General features: G+C 30.4%; 1 protein-coding gene across 1 annotated transcript; it reads right to left on the bottom strand.

The window, feature by feature from the left end:
- Positions 1–3563: 3563 nt before the first annotated feature.
- Positions 3564–15472, bottom strand: LOC139491648 (sodium/potassium-transporting ATPase subunit beta-like). Its single transcript, XM_071279436.1, has 5 exons — positions 15061–15472; positions 10129–10236; positions 9134–9306; positions 6456–6563; positions 3564–5629 (listed from the first exon to the last, which is right to left on the bottom strand). Exons 1-5 carry the CDS (start codon positions 15374–15376, stop codon positions 5348–5350), a joined length of 987 nt encoding a protein of 328 aa, XP_071135537.1. The 5' UTR covers positions 15377–15472; the 3' UTR covers positions 3564–5347.
- Positions 15473–16173: the final 701 nt, after the last annotated feature.

Genomic DNA, 16173 nt, shown 5'->3' with positions numbered 1-16173 from the left:
ATGTGATTGGTATAAAGGGAAGTTTAATTACTGAATGTGAGTCATGAGTCTTTTTTTAGTATGCATCTTTTATCATTATGCAAAATGATCTTAGAAATGGTTCTGGGTTGAAGGGATATTTTGAAAATCACTTCCTACCCTCCCACATAAATTTAATGGAAAAGCCCTAATGATGTAACCAGAGATGTTTAAGAAGATACTAAATCGTGGTTAAAAGTAACCATAAGGTTTACAGTGACCATTTTTTTATTTGTCCACATAAAATGCAACAGCCTTGACTGCACATGCTATTGGTAAAAACAATGCAACAATGCGTAGTGATACAGACTAACATCTAAAATAAATCTAGCAAAAAAGCTTGATTAACTAATAATATCTGAACTAATCATTCAAATTAATTTATCTAAAATTTTGCAGTTTTATAGGGGTTCATAGTGTTGACTGTGCTCACATTTTCAGAATTAATGGTTTCAATGAGTCGTACAACAGTTGGAATGTAATTCTATTCTTCCCTTATGTTCATTTTTCAGAATTTTACAATCAAACAAATTACCAAACATACTTGTTCTAAAAATAATCATTTAATAAATGTTTAAAAATCATAACCATTTGCCCAACCTTCAATATTATCAAATATTTGTATATGACATTCAACATCAATATGTAAATTATACAAATGAAGAACAGACAATAATGTAGAAATAAAAAAAACTTGTGCACCAAATTGAAATTGTGATTAAAATCATCAATATAAAAAATAATTGACAATTTTAATACAGGAAGGATGATGAAATAAAAAACTTGAATTATTGTATTTGAAATCCTGACTAATAAATATTTGTAGAATATTGATTATAAGTTATACAAAATGTCATTATTTAAGTTTTTGTATATATCCAATTATCTTTTTTTTTTAAAACATATACTACGTAAATTCACCATTTCCTTTTTGTATGAGTGGCCGAGTGTTGTTCATCTATGTGCAATAAAATTTCAATCATTTTAACATTTGTTTAATTGTTTTTTTTAAATAACTTCCCTTTTTGTTTAAAAATTTTTGGTTTCTCTAGTTGAATAAAGGTAATAGTTACTTAAAAAGAGGTCATTATCAGGCAAAAAATATACTCCTCTTTGGGATAGTAGAATTGACCCCTAAATTGATAATGCCTATGCCTTCTCAAAGTTCTGCTCAACACTACTGTTTACAGTCAATATATGTATATTTTAAGGAAATAGCTGAACATTTATTTATATCAATGACCATGTTATATGCAGATTCTAGATGTTATTTGTTCTGGATTAAAATATCATGAATATGAACTTTTTACCTGTGTCTATTTATACTAAAAAATATTTTGAAAAAAAAAATTATTATCTGAAAAGACAAAAACAAAGCCATTAGCATATGGATAAATTCATATTTTTGAAGCCAATATTGACCTATGTGCACATCAATACTTGGAAACATATGTAATGGTGGAATATGAATTTCAGAAATAATAATCAACATTTTTCATTATAAAAATAAACTCTGCAGTTTACACAGAAAATCTGACATCAATAAACCAAATACACATGTACAACATCATGTTTTTATCAACCCTTTATACAATAGAAAGTTGTTTTGTTTTTTTTAAATAATGTTTAATGAATTATAAATTGAATATACATGTCCATAAGGCACAATACTAAGTGTGTACTCCTGAATCTTGATATTTTTTCATTGATTTAATAATTATTTACAAAATAAACAATACAAATCTACAGAAACTAAATTGCACTAAAAAACTACAGGTTGTACTACATTAAGACAGGTAACAAATTTAAAGTGATAAAAACATAGAAATATGATTGTTTTGTACAAAAAACCATCTGCAATACAAAATAAGTCTTTTCTTGTTTAATTTTTTAATAATTGATGCATGTTTTAATGGAACAGCTAAGCATGTTTAAGATTTCTTAGATACTAATAAGTAATATAAATATGCAACAATATTTATTTTCTACCATGTACTATTTTCTGTTAAATTTAAATCAATCAATGTTTGGATTAACTTTTATATAATTCTATATAAATTTTAAAAACAGATCAACAGTGTATAAAAATATATGGAATGTAAGAAATATTTTAAACAAAAAGTAAAAACATAACTTAAGGATATGTTACAAATATTATAAAAGCCACTACTGTACTTATATATGATAAAAAATTTGGTAAAAAATACTTTTTAAACCACACTTAATTTACCAGTTTTCTTTGGGTTTTTTTTCAATAACAAAAAGGCAAGTTAAAAATTTTTGTTTTATTTTTTGTTTCCTGCTAAATACTGATTAAATGCCAAAATTATGATAAAAAAACAATACAGTTGTCTATTTTTTTTTAATTCACCTTTGAGTAACAGGGGAGTAAAAAGTGTGGGTAAATAGATGTTTTCCATACAATTGTAATCATGGAATTGAACAACAAGAAAATTTAAGTGTGGTCTAAAGATACAAATGTACATCTATAAATATATCAGCATGCTTCAAATGAAAAGATGTCATCAAAGCAAAAACAACAGCAAAGTATATCACATGCTATTATTTACAATACTACATTAAAATTCATATTGTCACCAGCCCACCAATGCTATTAAAACAAGAATATTTCCATAGTACACGGATGCCCCACTCGCACTATCATTTTCTATGTTCAGTGGACCATGAAATTGGGGTCAAAACTTTAATTTGGAATTAAAATTAGAAAGATCATATCATAGGGAACATGTGTACTAAGTTTCAGGTTGATTGGACTTCAACTTCATCAAAAACTACCTTGAAAAAAAACTTTAACCTAAGGCGAACAGACACCTGGACGGACGGACGCATGGACGGACGGACGCATGGACGGATGGACGCATGGACGGACGGACGGACGGACGGAGGCACAGACCAGAAAACATAATGCCCCTCTACTATCGTAGGTGGGGCATAAAAACACTTCTCTTGTGTTGAAAAAAATACTGAAGGATGGTAATATAGATCTAATAATCATGTCATTAAAAATGGATTTAAGTTTAAGTTATGAGGTGCTCTCTTTCAGCCACTGAGGCTTTGAATTATGTATTTCAATATTTTAAATCAAAATAATTAGCAAGTCAGTGCACTCTGGGAAACTTTAACTAGCCTGTTATTACAGTTAAAAAAAAAGGTTTATATATAAGTTCACAGATTCAGGAAATAATAATATAAAGAAAGATATGATGGTGTGTGAACAATCAGATATTATATAATTTCATTATTTTGTAATATAAGGCCAGACAGATCTTTGCCATTTATTAAATTATTTGGAATGTTTTCAGTTTAATTACATAAATTTTACATGTACAGTCTGTATGTCATACTCAAGTACACAAAATGTTTCAATGACTATTCATGACTAAAAACATGACAATTGTTACAAAATTAACCAAATTAGCTACACTTATACTGAAAATGGATAAAACTGTTTCAAAACTTACTGGATAAAGAGAGTGGAAACTGTGAATTCTATAACTTAAATGGATATAAGTTTTGAAGGCCGATTTTTTTTCTCCAAAATTATGAAGACTTTATTTTCTGTTTTTGGTGAATATGTGTACAAATCTATGAAAGTAACATTTTGTTACACTTAAAAAATATAATGTTCCATTTAAAATAGGATTACCCTGAACAAATAAGCTATAAACTATATATCAAATAAAATTTGGATTTGATGCAACTGCTATATTGATTTTTTTTGGGATTTCCAAATATAGCTAACATTGCAATAATGAAACAAATACTATTACTAGATTTATTTCATTTGACTGGGCGGAGTTAAAGAAGTTCGCTCATTTAAGACCAGTCCATCTATAGACAGGAGTTTTGGGATAAGCTCATCAATGAAATGTCCAGTAATTCGTCCATATCATACAGTCAGTTCCTTTGTATTTTCGTTTAGTGACACCGATTAGTGATTATAATGCAATTAGTATTATAACGGCAATCATCCATATCACACACACTTTTAAATAGACTGTCCTTATGCAAATCAAAACATAAGCTCTGCCCGATCAGTTGAAATAACATTGGTAATACATACATATAAACTAATTATATTAATTAATACCTACAAATTTAAAATCAAGGCCAGGTCAGTTTCCATAACTTCAGTATGATAAAGCTGATTTTCATTCATAAATAAGTTTAATTGAGAAAAACAATTGATGCAATATTTACAATTTAAAACCATTCTGTTGCTTATTATTATAACAATTATATCTTGAACTTGAGGATCAAGTGTGTCTTTCTTATTTTTGCAAATTAAAAAGTTATGGGTAGGAATTCAATCTTACAATGAAGAAATATTTCACAAAACTTATGCTGAGATATTTGATGAATATCTTTAGCACTTAAATTACAATATATTATGATATCAATGTCTTGAAGTAATGAAATCAACTATCATATAATAACCATGGTTACAACATTTATACAGATGATGCATACCTATATGCAATGGAAGTCTTTAGGTACTTTGTTTTGTGCTTTAAGAGTGCAACAAAAGAGTGAAGATAAGTACAATGTAAAATATGGACTTTTTTATTTCAATCAATGTGGAAGTGCCAAGTGGAAGAAAGAATTTACAAAATACCCTGCCATAAAGCATAAATCTGTACTATATATGACCAGATATGGTAATTTCTTTGAGTAAGTATGCATTCGTCAAATGTGACCCTTAAGGTTTGTCTCAAAAATAAAACCTCTTTTCTACCCTCCTGACAATTTCCAATGGAATGGCTTCTGACTGTTTCAGTGTCATATAATGTTGGCAATTTTTTTTCAATAAATTTTTACAATATTTTCATATGAAAAAGGAATGTTTTATAATCATTGGCTTATCAAATATACAAATAAATTTTAAATATTCAATATTTTGAATTATGAAAAAAGTGATGATTATAAACTTTCTATAAAATTCTAAAATTTGTATCACAATTTTTAAAAGGTATTAAAATAGGGACAGTTTTTAACCTGTGAACTGTACTACTTACAAATTGGACATTGTTCTTAAGTTTAAGTCTGACACCAGGACACTGACTAGAAAAAAACACATACATTTTCATGATATGTGTAGTTCAATGGAATAAAAAAAAATCTGTTCCATAAAGAAGTATCTTATCTCTAATGATTCAATTATAAAGAATAAGTACATACAATCAAACGATTTTTCAAGTTTGCACAATTGAATATTTTCTTATTATGCAATGGCAAATATCTATAATGTAGCTGAATGGTACTCAGATCTCTTCTATCAGATGCATTTCATTATATTTGAAGTCCTGGCCTATTCCATGTAAAACTGAAACCTCACACTATACATTTTAGAGTCTTGTGGCTTTCCATTATTAAAACTTTTAGCCCACGCCACACATTTAATTGTCACCAAATGATTAGTACGGACTGTGTTGAAGTGCACCATAACAGCTGGTACTTTGTAATGTGGATTCTTCTTTGGATAAGACCAGATAGGAAATCCTGTTGGAGGTTTATACGTTATGTCATCTTGTTTGACACTGTTTTCATACCAAAAGTCTTCATGTCCCATGTGTTCTCGATCTAAAGCAGTCTAAAAAAAAATCATAAACAAATTCTAATTAATAATGGTGTTTAGACTGAAGGCTCAAAGTCAAAAGCAATGTCCTAGCTAGCCTAAAATAGAGGAATACCTTTTCTGGGACCCTTCTGCCTTAAAAAGTTTGTAATCCTGCCCTATACATGCATTTCTGGAGAAAAACACAATAAAGTCCTCCACTATGAATGCATTATATGCCTGTCCCTTTTCAAGGACAAAGGTCCCATAACTCCTTAATGTTAACTAGAATTTTATATTCAAACTAAATGGAGCTTAATCTTATAGATATAAACCAGTCACTAAATGAAAACTTTTTTTGTATAAAATCCCACAACTCTGAAGTTCAAAATTCCAAATTTACAAAAAGGGAGCGTAATACTTTTTGACTGATTCAATTCACCAAAGTTTCATGACAGTTGGTTAAATAATTTTGAATTATTGTCAGACAAGCTGATGACGAGCAGACATAGGGACAGACAACAGCACATGTATCCTGTAATAAGTCCCATTAACGGACATATATATACATTAACTGTTGTCAATGAAAAAAATTAGGTTTTACACAATAATAAAATATTATAAAGCCAGTTAAACACCTTAATCAATTGGTCATGATGAGAAATTTCAAACTTTCATAATACAACTAGTTTTGTTCAAATACTTTTGTTAGAATGTCAACACTATTCAATATATATAGGAATTGATTTTAAACAGTGCCATGAGAATATCTACTTTATCCATTCAATAATGATTAAACAATTGTGTTATGAGAATGTCAAAAGTATCCAATCAGATTTGATTTAACAATAGTTTGTGTTACCTCTCCATCACAGGTTATTCCAATATGATCAGCTGACCATCTGTCATGCAGCCTCTTCTTTATCTCAGTGTCTTTACTTGTAAATGGATCTATTGTTGTATCATTATCCTGGAAAAAATAGTAGGAGCAATTTTTAATTTAAAGTTTAAATTTACAGTAAATTTTAAAATAAATGAGACATTATTAATTTACAATGAATGGAACTTTAGGAATGCAAACATTTTTTTTTTCTCTCACTTACATGTATGGCGAAGAAAGGGTAAACTTTTTATCTATTATTTCTGTAAGTACATGTAGGTTGAATAAAACAAATTTTTCTATGTTAAAGCACAAGCAAAAGCAAAAAGTAACAATTTTGTTTTTATAAGTTTGAACATCAGTAAAAAATTTATTTAAACAAGTTTTATTTGAACACAATCGTCTAATAAGCATATACACATGAGCAAATAAACTCATCATAGATACCACAATAAAAATTTATATTTGCACAAGACAAGCATTTCATCTACAAAAGACTCATCAGTAACGCTCGAATAAAAGAATATTAAAAAGACCAAATAAAGTTCAAATTTGAAGAGCATTAAGTAACAGAAATTCTTTAAAAGATTTGCAAAATACAACTAATATAATATAATGTTGAAAAGTCTTAGTATCTCAAAAATTTAAAGTTTGGTAAACAGTTAATTTATAGTTATGAACACATCAATGATAACATAAGACCAATCTGGTACTTTTACAGGTACAATGTACCTTTTTTCAGCATGATTAAACAGAACACAAGGTGCAAATCATTCTTAAAAACTTAAGCATGAGCAAATAATTTATTCATATTATCTAATAAGGTTTTTAATTTGTACACAATACTGTCACGAGTGAAGACAATATTAAAAGACAACGTCATGATCTACTTTCCTGGTACCAAACATTCTATTCTGTTTTACATTGTCTTTAATTTCTGTGTAATTTTGGTCACTCGTGGAGAGTTGTCTCATTGGTAATCATACCACATCTTCTTTTTTATATCCAGTTAATCAGTGTTCTCCCCAGGATTTTTTCAAGGCGCAAAATTCAAGAGCGCGTAACTCCTTTTTTATAGTGAACTTTTATGATCTGAATCAATCAGTCATAAATCATAACATGCAATATTGCTTAGTGTTGTGTGTTTAATAATACAGAGAATTAGTGCATTTATACAAGAATATAATAGATATATGAAATAAATTGATTTTAAACACAAAAGTTATTTATATTCAGTCAATTAAAGAAGTCAAAATATAAATATTCATCTCTGTACTCTCTGCTTCTTCTAGGGATATTGTTTCAAGATAGTGTTATTTTGTTGGACAGTCTGTTCCTCAACGTTGTCTTAATCCTCTTCAGGGTTAAAAACCCCCTCTCAATCATAATAACTTTTGCTTATACCCCCTTAACATTTCTAAGCCATGAAAACTCAGTCAGCCACTTAATTGTCACTGAAACCAGAAACATGGTGCTTGCTGTTATCACTTGCTAAAACTTTAGCTCAGTTGGGATTAGGAGAAGCAATTATAACATCTGCTTATACTGACAGCTGAGTGTAGAGGGAGGTGTATTCCCCTTTTCATAAGAAGTCATTGATCTGGAAAAAAAACCTTCTACTTCCATCATGTCTTTTGCTTAGAATTCACCCTTTGTTATTTGCAGAGAACATGTTCATTCAGAATTAATAAAATCGAATATGGTTAAGATAGTTGGTATACAACTTTTTAAAACAAAAATATTTTAATGAACAGCTGACTATAGTTTCCGTAGTTTGACATTAATTTACGCTTCCGTGTGCATTATTGTTAAAAACTATCTTTGACAGGTAGATATAAACCAAATTTCGTTAAAGTTAAGACCATTGGAATTATTTACTAGTGACATTATACAGAAGCCGCGGCGATTCCGTATCCGCGTTGACTGTCACATAATATGTTCCCGACACACGGACTCACGATCAATGTCCAATGATCATTTCATTTCTAAAAATATGACAGTTTGAAACGAATTTACCTTGCAAACAACATTTTTCACTTTCAATTAAAATAATTCGCTTCTCGTTATCTTTAATCAATGTTTATTTTAATTTTTTCAACTACAAATACTCTCATTCATAATTTAAATATCTTTAGCAATGTGTATTCAAATCTATCACGTTTATTGAACACGTTCATTGGTCGTGTTTAAATAGATTCTTCTTCTCGACCAATGAAAAAATTCGTTTTAAAAACGGTCAAGTTATCACACACGATGCTGAATACAATCTATTGGCGATCTATTTCTTTAATTTCTACACTGAAGTTTTTATTTTTTTAAATTTTCTTCTGAAAATATCTATCTTCTTGATGATCATTTATGCTAATTACATGATAACATAGTCCGATAAGGCTGAAATAAGCGTGGCTCAGGTAAAACATTGCGTAACACTGACCGACCTCTCAGCTGTGATCAGCAACTTGACAATTTTAACCAACATTTATAATGAAAATGTGAAAATTAACACGCTGCGGGATCAAGCAGTAAGGGACAGCGGCCAATTAAGACGCTGCGGGATTAACGAAAATATTATGAAGGCGCTGCAGTGCCGCAGCGTCATATCGGCCTGGGGAGAACACTGAGTTTTATAAATCCCCCCTACTGATACATAAATTCCTTACCAGTTTCAACATAAGAAGAACACATGGTCTGCCCTCCTGATACCCATAAACATTTATATGTGTGCAGTGAGATCCAAAATCATGAGCTGTCAACCTACAAGCTTTACCATCAGGTGCACTCTCATTTACACAGTTCACATAATCTGATGTTTGCTGTTGTATTGCTGAATAATCTGAAAAAAATATAATTCAAGCAAGTTTATATATGAATAGCTAATTAAAGTAAAGCTAAACTAAATTGTACATATTTTTTATAACTTACTTGTTATATACATGTAGAGGAGAGACAAACGATACCAAAAAGTACATTAAACATGTTAAACTCATAAGTAGAAAATAAATTGACAAGGCCATGGCAAAAAATAAAAAGACCAACAGACACCAATAGTACACAAAAAACTAAAGACTGAGCCACACACAAACCCCACTAAAAATTGGAGGTGATCTCAATTGCTCAAGAAGGGGATCCTGCTCCACATACATCGTATGACACCCAATGTCTAATAAAATAACTAAACTTCATGCAGGAAGTGCAGAACCAACAGGGAAAATTCAAAGAGAAGAAAGGGATCAAAATAATGATTGTCATGTGATATACATGTATTTGCCAATATGACATCTTCTTATTCTAAGGAGCATGACAAAAGTATTCGAATTAAGTTGTGGTATGCCTGAGGTGTTTTAATGACTATAGACATACAATGTATATAAATACTTTTCACACTGTGGCATTTCATGTTATCAGTTCAGATTTTGCATTTCCATCTGCATGCATATATATACAGTGTTTATGTACAGGTACAAAAATGTATACAAACAATCCAATTTAAAAATATCAAAAAAAGAACGGAAGCTAGCCATGCATGTTAAAGAAATCAATATAATATTTAACTTATAAAATGAAATTCGCACTCATTTAATCTACATGTTCTCTAGTAGAGAGTAATCATTAAAGCATCCTCCAGGACAGACATATGAATATGATAAGATCTTACCGTACATATAGAAATCCAACTGATTGAGGTACTTTTGGTATGTCTTCATGTCCCTTATGGAATAGTGGATCAAAGGACTATTATCGACATTGGGCTCAAACATCAGACCTGAAATGATAAATATACTCATTTACTGGCATTTTATATTAGATTTTTGAATAATGACTCAACATGTTGTTCAATATATGAGAGAGTTGCACAGGGTAATATGGAATTATGGTTATCTCGTTCATGTACCATTACAAACTTGAACCTACATGTACATGTATGTCAACTCGTACCAATGCAAACTTGTACCAAGGTAAATTCATACCATTGTAAATGTGTACTAACTTATTTAAATGCATTAAAATGGTGTTTAATGATGGATAGCTATATATAGATATTTAAATTTCACTCAATACCTTTTAAGTCTGCAAGGGCTGTTTTTAAAAGCAGTCAAGGTCATTACAAACTTTCATCTTTGTACAATATTCAGAATTGGAAGGTTATAATGGTACGAGTTTGCAGTGGTATGAGTATGGTACAAGTTTGCAATGGTAGGAGATAACTTGCTTCCTTGATGATGATATCACATGACTGAGGCAGCAAAGTCTTATGTAACTTTAGTTAAAGGGAAATTCCGCGATTTTTTACTTATCATCTAATTATGTTCATCTTAACATAGAAAACACATTTGCAAAGTTTTAAATTTATATTTCTTCTAATAACGGAGAAAATCAAGTATTTGTAACTTTTTTGGTTGAATTCTCGAGTGGGTCGTGACGTATTAGCCCGATTTATTGAATTCTGGGAAAAAATAAAATCTGTTTAACTCTTATAGCTTATCGACAATATACGTAATTAAAAGCGCACAGCCGACGAATGGTCGAAGTTATAAACCACAATATAAGAATGAACGAAAGTGAATATGCATATATATACCGTTTTGTATTGATTGAATTAAACTCCTATAAAATTATCTCTAGTAAATGTTTTTGAATAAATTTAATTAATTATTGTTGAGATTTTTTTCATAAAATATTTATTGAACATTTTTACTGATATTGAACTGAAAATATTTCAGTTCTATTTACCGTTATTGTTTTGATAATCATTTCAATGCAACTAATGTGTGAGCAGAGTGTGTATATTATTTTGTAAAGGTCACTGTATATTTCTCGGCTTGAGGTCAATTCGTTTACCTTGTAGCTATTTAGCCGCAGGTGTGAGTTCAAGCGTACACAGGTATAAATGTTGTTATTTGGAAAGGATAAATAGAAAGGATTAGAGTATATGCTGTCATGATGTTAATACACTAAGATTAAATACACGATGAGAATAAAGATACAATAATTAAATTGTGTAAATTAATTGAAAATAAAATTCAGATTCGTAATTCCGAAAGTGTATAAAAATAAAAGGAAACAATTTTTGATTACTTTCTTAGCGGCAATTGGCGTAAAGATTCAAATATGAAGCAAAAAATAGTAGTTTTAATCTTTAATAAAAACTAAATGCAATATTACCCAATTTGATATACCATTGTACATCTGTTTGATATCATTGACTTTACCGGAATTTCTTAACTTGTATTCAAATCTGGCTGTGTTTAATTAGTTATCAAAGGTACCAGGATTATAATTTAGTACGCCGACGCGCGTTTCGTCTACATAAGACTCATCAGTGACGCTCATATCAAAATATTTATTAAGCCAAACAAGTAAAAAGTTGGAAGAGCATTGAGGATCCAAAACTTTAAAAATGCTAATAAAATTATTGCAATTTTAAAGTTTTTAATTGACAAAAAAATACAACATACAACATGCATAATTTTTTTTTAGTTTCTTTTTAACATTTTATTCTTACATAATTAAATTCATTTGACAATCATTTACACGAACTTTTTGTGAAAAGAATACTAATTATCTAAGCTAAGGCATTATATCTTTTGAGGATTTTTGAGGATTTTTTTAAAAATTCTATGATAATAGTTGTGCAATGTTGAACATGATAGCCGTCATTAATCCAAATAAGTAATACAGTAGTTGTAATAAAAGTTATACTTTAGTCATGCATTACAGATATTGACGAATTTATAATAGTTCGTTCATACATCGTTGTTCATGAAACAATCATCATTAGTATACATGTAAGTTTCCTGACGTATAAGAGCCATTGAGGATGAGCTCCAGAGAAATCAGACTAGTTGCGTTTCGTTCGTTTGTTTGTTGGGAAAGGAGAGGAAATGCAACCGCTTGTACAGATAAACGACAGAATTACCATACAAGCATTTATAGTCAACACAATCAGAAAGAGTTCCCATCGTTAGACGGGGAATATGAAGGCTTCCAAGAATGAACAAGTGACATGTCTAACTCTGAACAGTTAGAGAACAGACTATCGACATCGAACGCTTGTTCTTGATATTTGAAACTGTATGCATATATATACGTATACGTTTATGATATAGCGATGAGTTCTGACAAAAACTAAATTCCTTCATGGTTATATCTTGCCATACGTTTATATTGGTTTGTAAGGTGATTACTCAAAATCGTTATTTGAAAATCCTGTTTGTGAGATGTAGATTCATTTCAATACAGAAATTTCGTCTATATATTTCACAAGTGTATAACACGGAGAAGCTCTGAAGGTTCATTACTCCCATTTTGTTTGGGTGTGAACCATCGATGTTTACAGCAATATCAAGGAATAAGGTGATGATGGTAGAAAGAACTATGGGCGTCATGTGGCAAATATTACATGCATATCGGACAATGAGTTGTCAATCTGTATGAAAAGTTTTCCAATACAACCATATTATTGAGAAGGAATGTTTACATGCTATACTCTCGTACTAGTATTACAGGGTTCTTGTGGCGTTCACCTTAGACACACATCATTTTAACGATGTTTAAAAAAAGACAGAACCAATTTAATGTCATATTTCCCTATTTTTTAAATATAACTAAAATTCTTTTATCTGACAAGAATATCCCTATTTAGCGAACAAGTAATTTATTCTTTTTTCGGTTATTGAATACCAAGAAAGAAAATAAATCCCGAAATTAATTTGAAACTTTGATACTCAAAAGTTTCCCAGCAAAATATTCACATCCCCTGGGGATAATTAGTGTTCGTCCAGTGGCATATATAACAATTGTGATGACGAATTCCTTCCTTTGTTTGAGAACAATCTTATTGAAATATAAATCTGTGATTTTCCTAGGTCCACAGCTTCAATGAACCAAAGCAAAAGTTATACATCGACCTGTATTTAAATCAAATTGGTTCTCTTCTTCTTTTGGTATACAACTGTAGTCTATCGACATTCGATGATTACATACTGTTGGCATACGTTGGCTAGTCTATTTACAACACTTTTACCCCTATTTATTCAAAATATATGTTTTTTTCTTATGTTCAATGTATACACGTATATATTTTAAATTGCGCTATATTTCCGTAACTTTATATCCAGTCGTAAAAACGAATCGTCGGCAAGTGCGTACATTTTTTTAAATCAATATTTCTGGTCTGTTCCAATCTGTCCTTCACTATTGACAATGACTATATATTACATTATCCCAAATTCACCCTTGGAAAAAATATTTAAATAGATTTTAATTTCATCAAATCTTATTTTTTGGGTATTATTTATATATTATGAATTATATTCTTTACACCAGAAATGTTATTTATAAACAAGCGTATGAGTTTAGTAATGACAAGTAAGACAGAGTTGTATATTATACATCTGATAGTTCAAAATGGAAAGTTATAAGTTATAAGTTATCAGCCGTGTACACTGATCAATACCTGCAGAAGTGAAACGATGCATGAACTTGCAAGCCCGACAGGAAATCGCTTGAATACCTGGACGTGTCACCTCACACCCCTCACAATACCTTTGGAAGTAATACCTTTAGCCATGCTGGTGATCAGATAAGGGAAGATCAAAATATATTTGAAAAAAGTTTATTTCTTTAAAGAATTATGAACAAATTAGATTTTCGAAAACAATTTTCACGGAACACTTATTTATGATTTCAACTTTGACTTTTCACCTGATTCCAATATCAACAGTTTAAAAACAACAGACCATGGTAATTTAAAAAAAGTAAGAATATTTTCCGTATCAAGTTAGTTAGTCGTATTAAACAACCGTACGATTGACAAGATATCGACACGCAATTACGACTACATCGGTTACTGTAGTTTTGTTTCTTTGTGGTTTATAGACATATCGTTTTTATTCATCGGGAAAGAAGACAAGATGGCGGATCTCGGAGAATTGATACTCTAAATTTAAAATCGATGGTGATCGCTTATCTAGCGGAATAAAACTTTAATATCTATGAATTTGAACATTTTTATACAGAATGAACATAAAATCAATTTTTGATTTTTTTGCGAAGTTTCCATTTAAAATAACGAAATTGATAGCTAGTTCACTGTGAAAACTGTCCAAATAGAGGAAAATAAAACATGTCAGGTAGATGAAACTTAAATAAATGTGGAAATAAATGAAATATAATCAATAAGATAAATCTGATTTATATGGATCAAAGGCTTTTAGTCAGCTCCAGAAGTGACAAAGCAGTGCATCAATTTTGGACGAGCAAATATCCAGTTTTTGAAAGCAGACAAGCTCTGACATCCCACTGACCCAGTATCTGGCAAAATAGCTGTTGGGTGTCTGAGCAATCTCTGTTACTACTGTCATTGAGGAATTGATCTGGAACAACTTGACCAATTCTGCCAGTCTCTGTAGTCAAAATACATGTAGTTATGACTTCTAGGAAGGCTATTTTAAATTATTGCTTTTACACCTTCCTGGGACGTGGATGTAAAGTGTGAAAGAAGAAAAAAATATAATAGCCTTTAAAGACATCATAATTATTTGGACTACCAGTATGCCAGTTTCTGATACTGGTCATAAAAAATTACCTTTTAGCTTGATTTCTTCTGCAAAAGATGGTTCAATAACTCGAGCTGGAGCTTTGTCACTGCCGTTGTGATTCGATGCTACCACAATAAGTAAAATAACGATTATTAAAAAGATGACACCACCAATCATGAGGAAACAACGACTTTTTCTTCTCATTCGAAAGCATGCAACTTTGACGGTGTCACTCTTCAAATTGGATTTCCTTGAGATTACAGAAATCGGATAAACCCCTGTGCCAAAATCTTCATTATGTTCATTTTCTGAGTGCAGATATAAATTCTCGGGGACATCTACTCTGTCATATTTCGATTCCATTTCTGGTATTTTTACTTTATTGTGACTCACAAGTCAAAGTCGCAAATGTAAACAGGTGCAACGGAAGTTATTGAAGAGATTGAAATGCCATCTATCACAACAAGGGGACATAATTCAGTTGATCTACCCAATACCCGTAATATCTTTTAGAAAAGATCAACAACAAAGTACCGATTTAGTTTTTGACAAGCGAATATCTGCCCTAAGTAAAACATTTGGTGATGTGATTTAATATGAACATCCTTTATCTCTACTTTCTTTGAAAAATCAGTGGCCTTGATGATTTGATGGTATTTGTTTAAATAGGCCATGTAAATATGCCTCTGAATAGGCTAACCAAGAGTTACATGTTTTATTAGATTCTCAGTCTGCAAGGTGTAGATTATATAAGTATTTGGTAACAAATGCAGTTTGTAATTTTATTCACAGAAATACATTCCTGTACTTTTTCCTAAATGTATAACAAGGATAAGTTTGTCTTCACATAACCTTTGTATTGAAAATGTGCTATTCGTTTGTCTTCACATAACCTTTGTATTGAAAATGTGCTATTCGTTTGTCTTCACATAACCTTTGTATTGAAAATGTGCTATTCGTTTGTCTTCACATAACCTATGTATTGAAAATGTGCTGACTTTGAAACCTGGATTTTTTTTATGAAGAGATTTGGTTAACTTATAGTAAGGCTTTTGAAATAGACCGACTTAAAAATCATGGTAATTTTGATATTTGATGATAAAGTTGAAAGTCAAGGCCATATTTGGCCTAAAGTAAACGTTGTCCTTTATATAAGCCCC

Source organism: Mytilus edulis, chromosome 10, assembly GCF_963676685.1.
Source record: "Mytilus edulis chromosome 10, xbMytEdul2.2, whole genome shotgun sequence".
NCBI classification, from domain to species: domain Eukaryota; kingdom Metazoa; phylum Mollusca; class Bivalvia; order Mytilida; family Mytilidae; genus Mytilus; species Mytilus edulis.
This window is presented reverse-complemented; position numbering and strand designations above follow the sequence as displayed.

Coding starts and splice junctions, on each gene's coding strand:
- LOC139491648 (XM_071279436.1), bottom strand. CDS start 15,376: ATGGAATCGAAATATGACAGAGTAGATGTCCCCGAGAATTTATATCTG. Junction 9,307..10,128: donor GTTGGATTTCTATATGTACG/GTAAGATCTTAT, acceptor TATTTTTTTCAG/ATTATTCAGCAATACAACAG. Junction 6,564..9,133: donor TTCTTCTTATGTTGAAACTG/GTAAGGAATTTA, acceptor TATTTTTTCCAG/GATAATGATACAACAATAGA.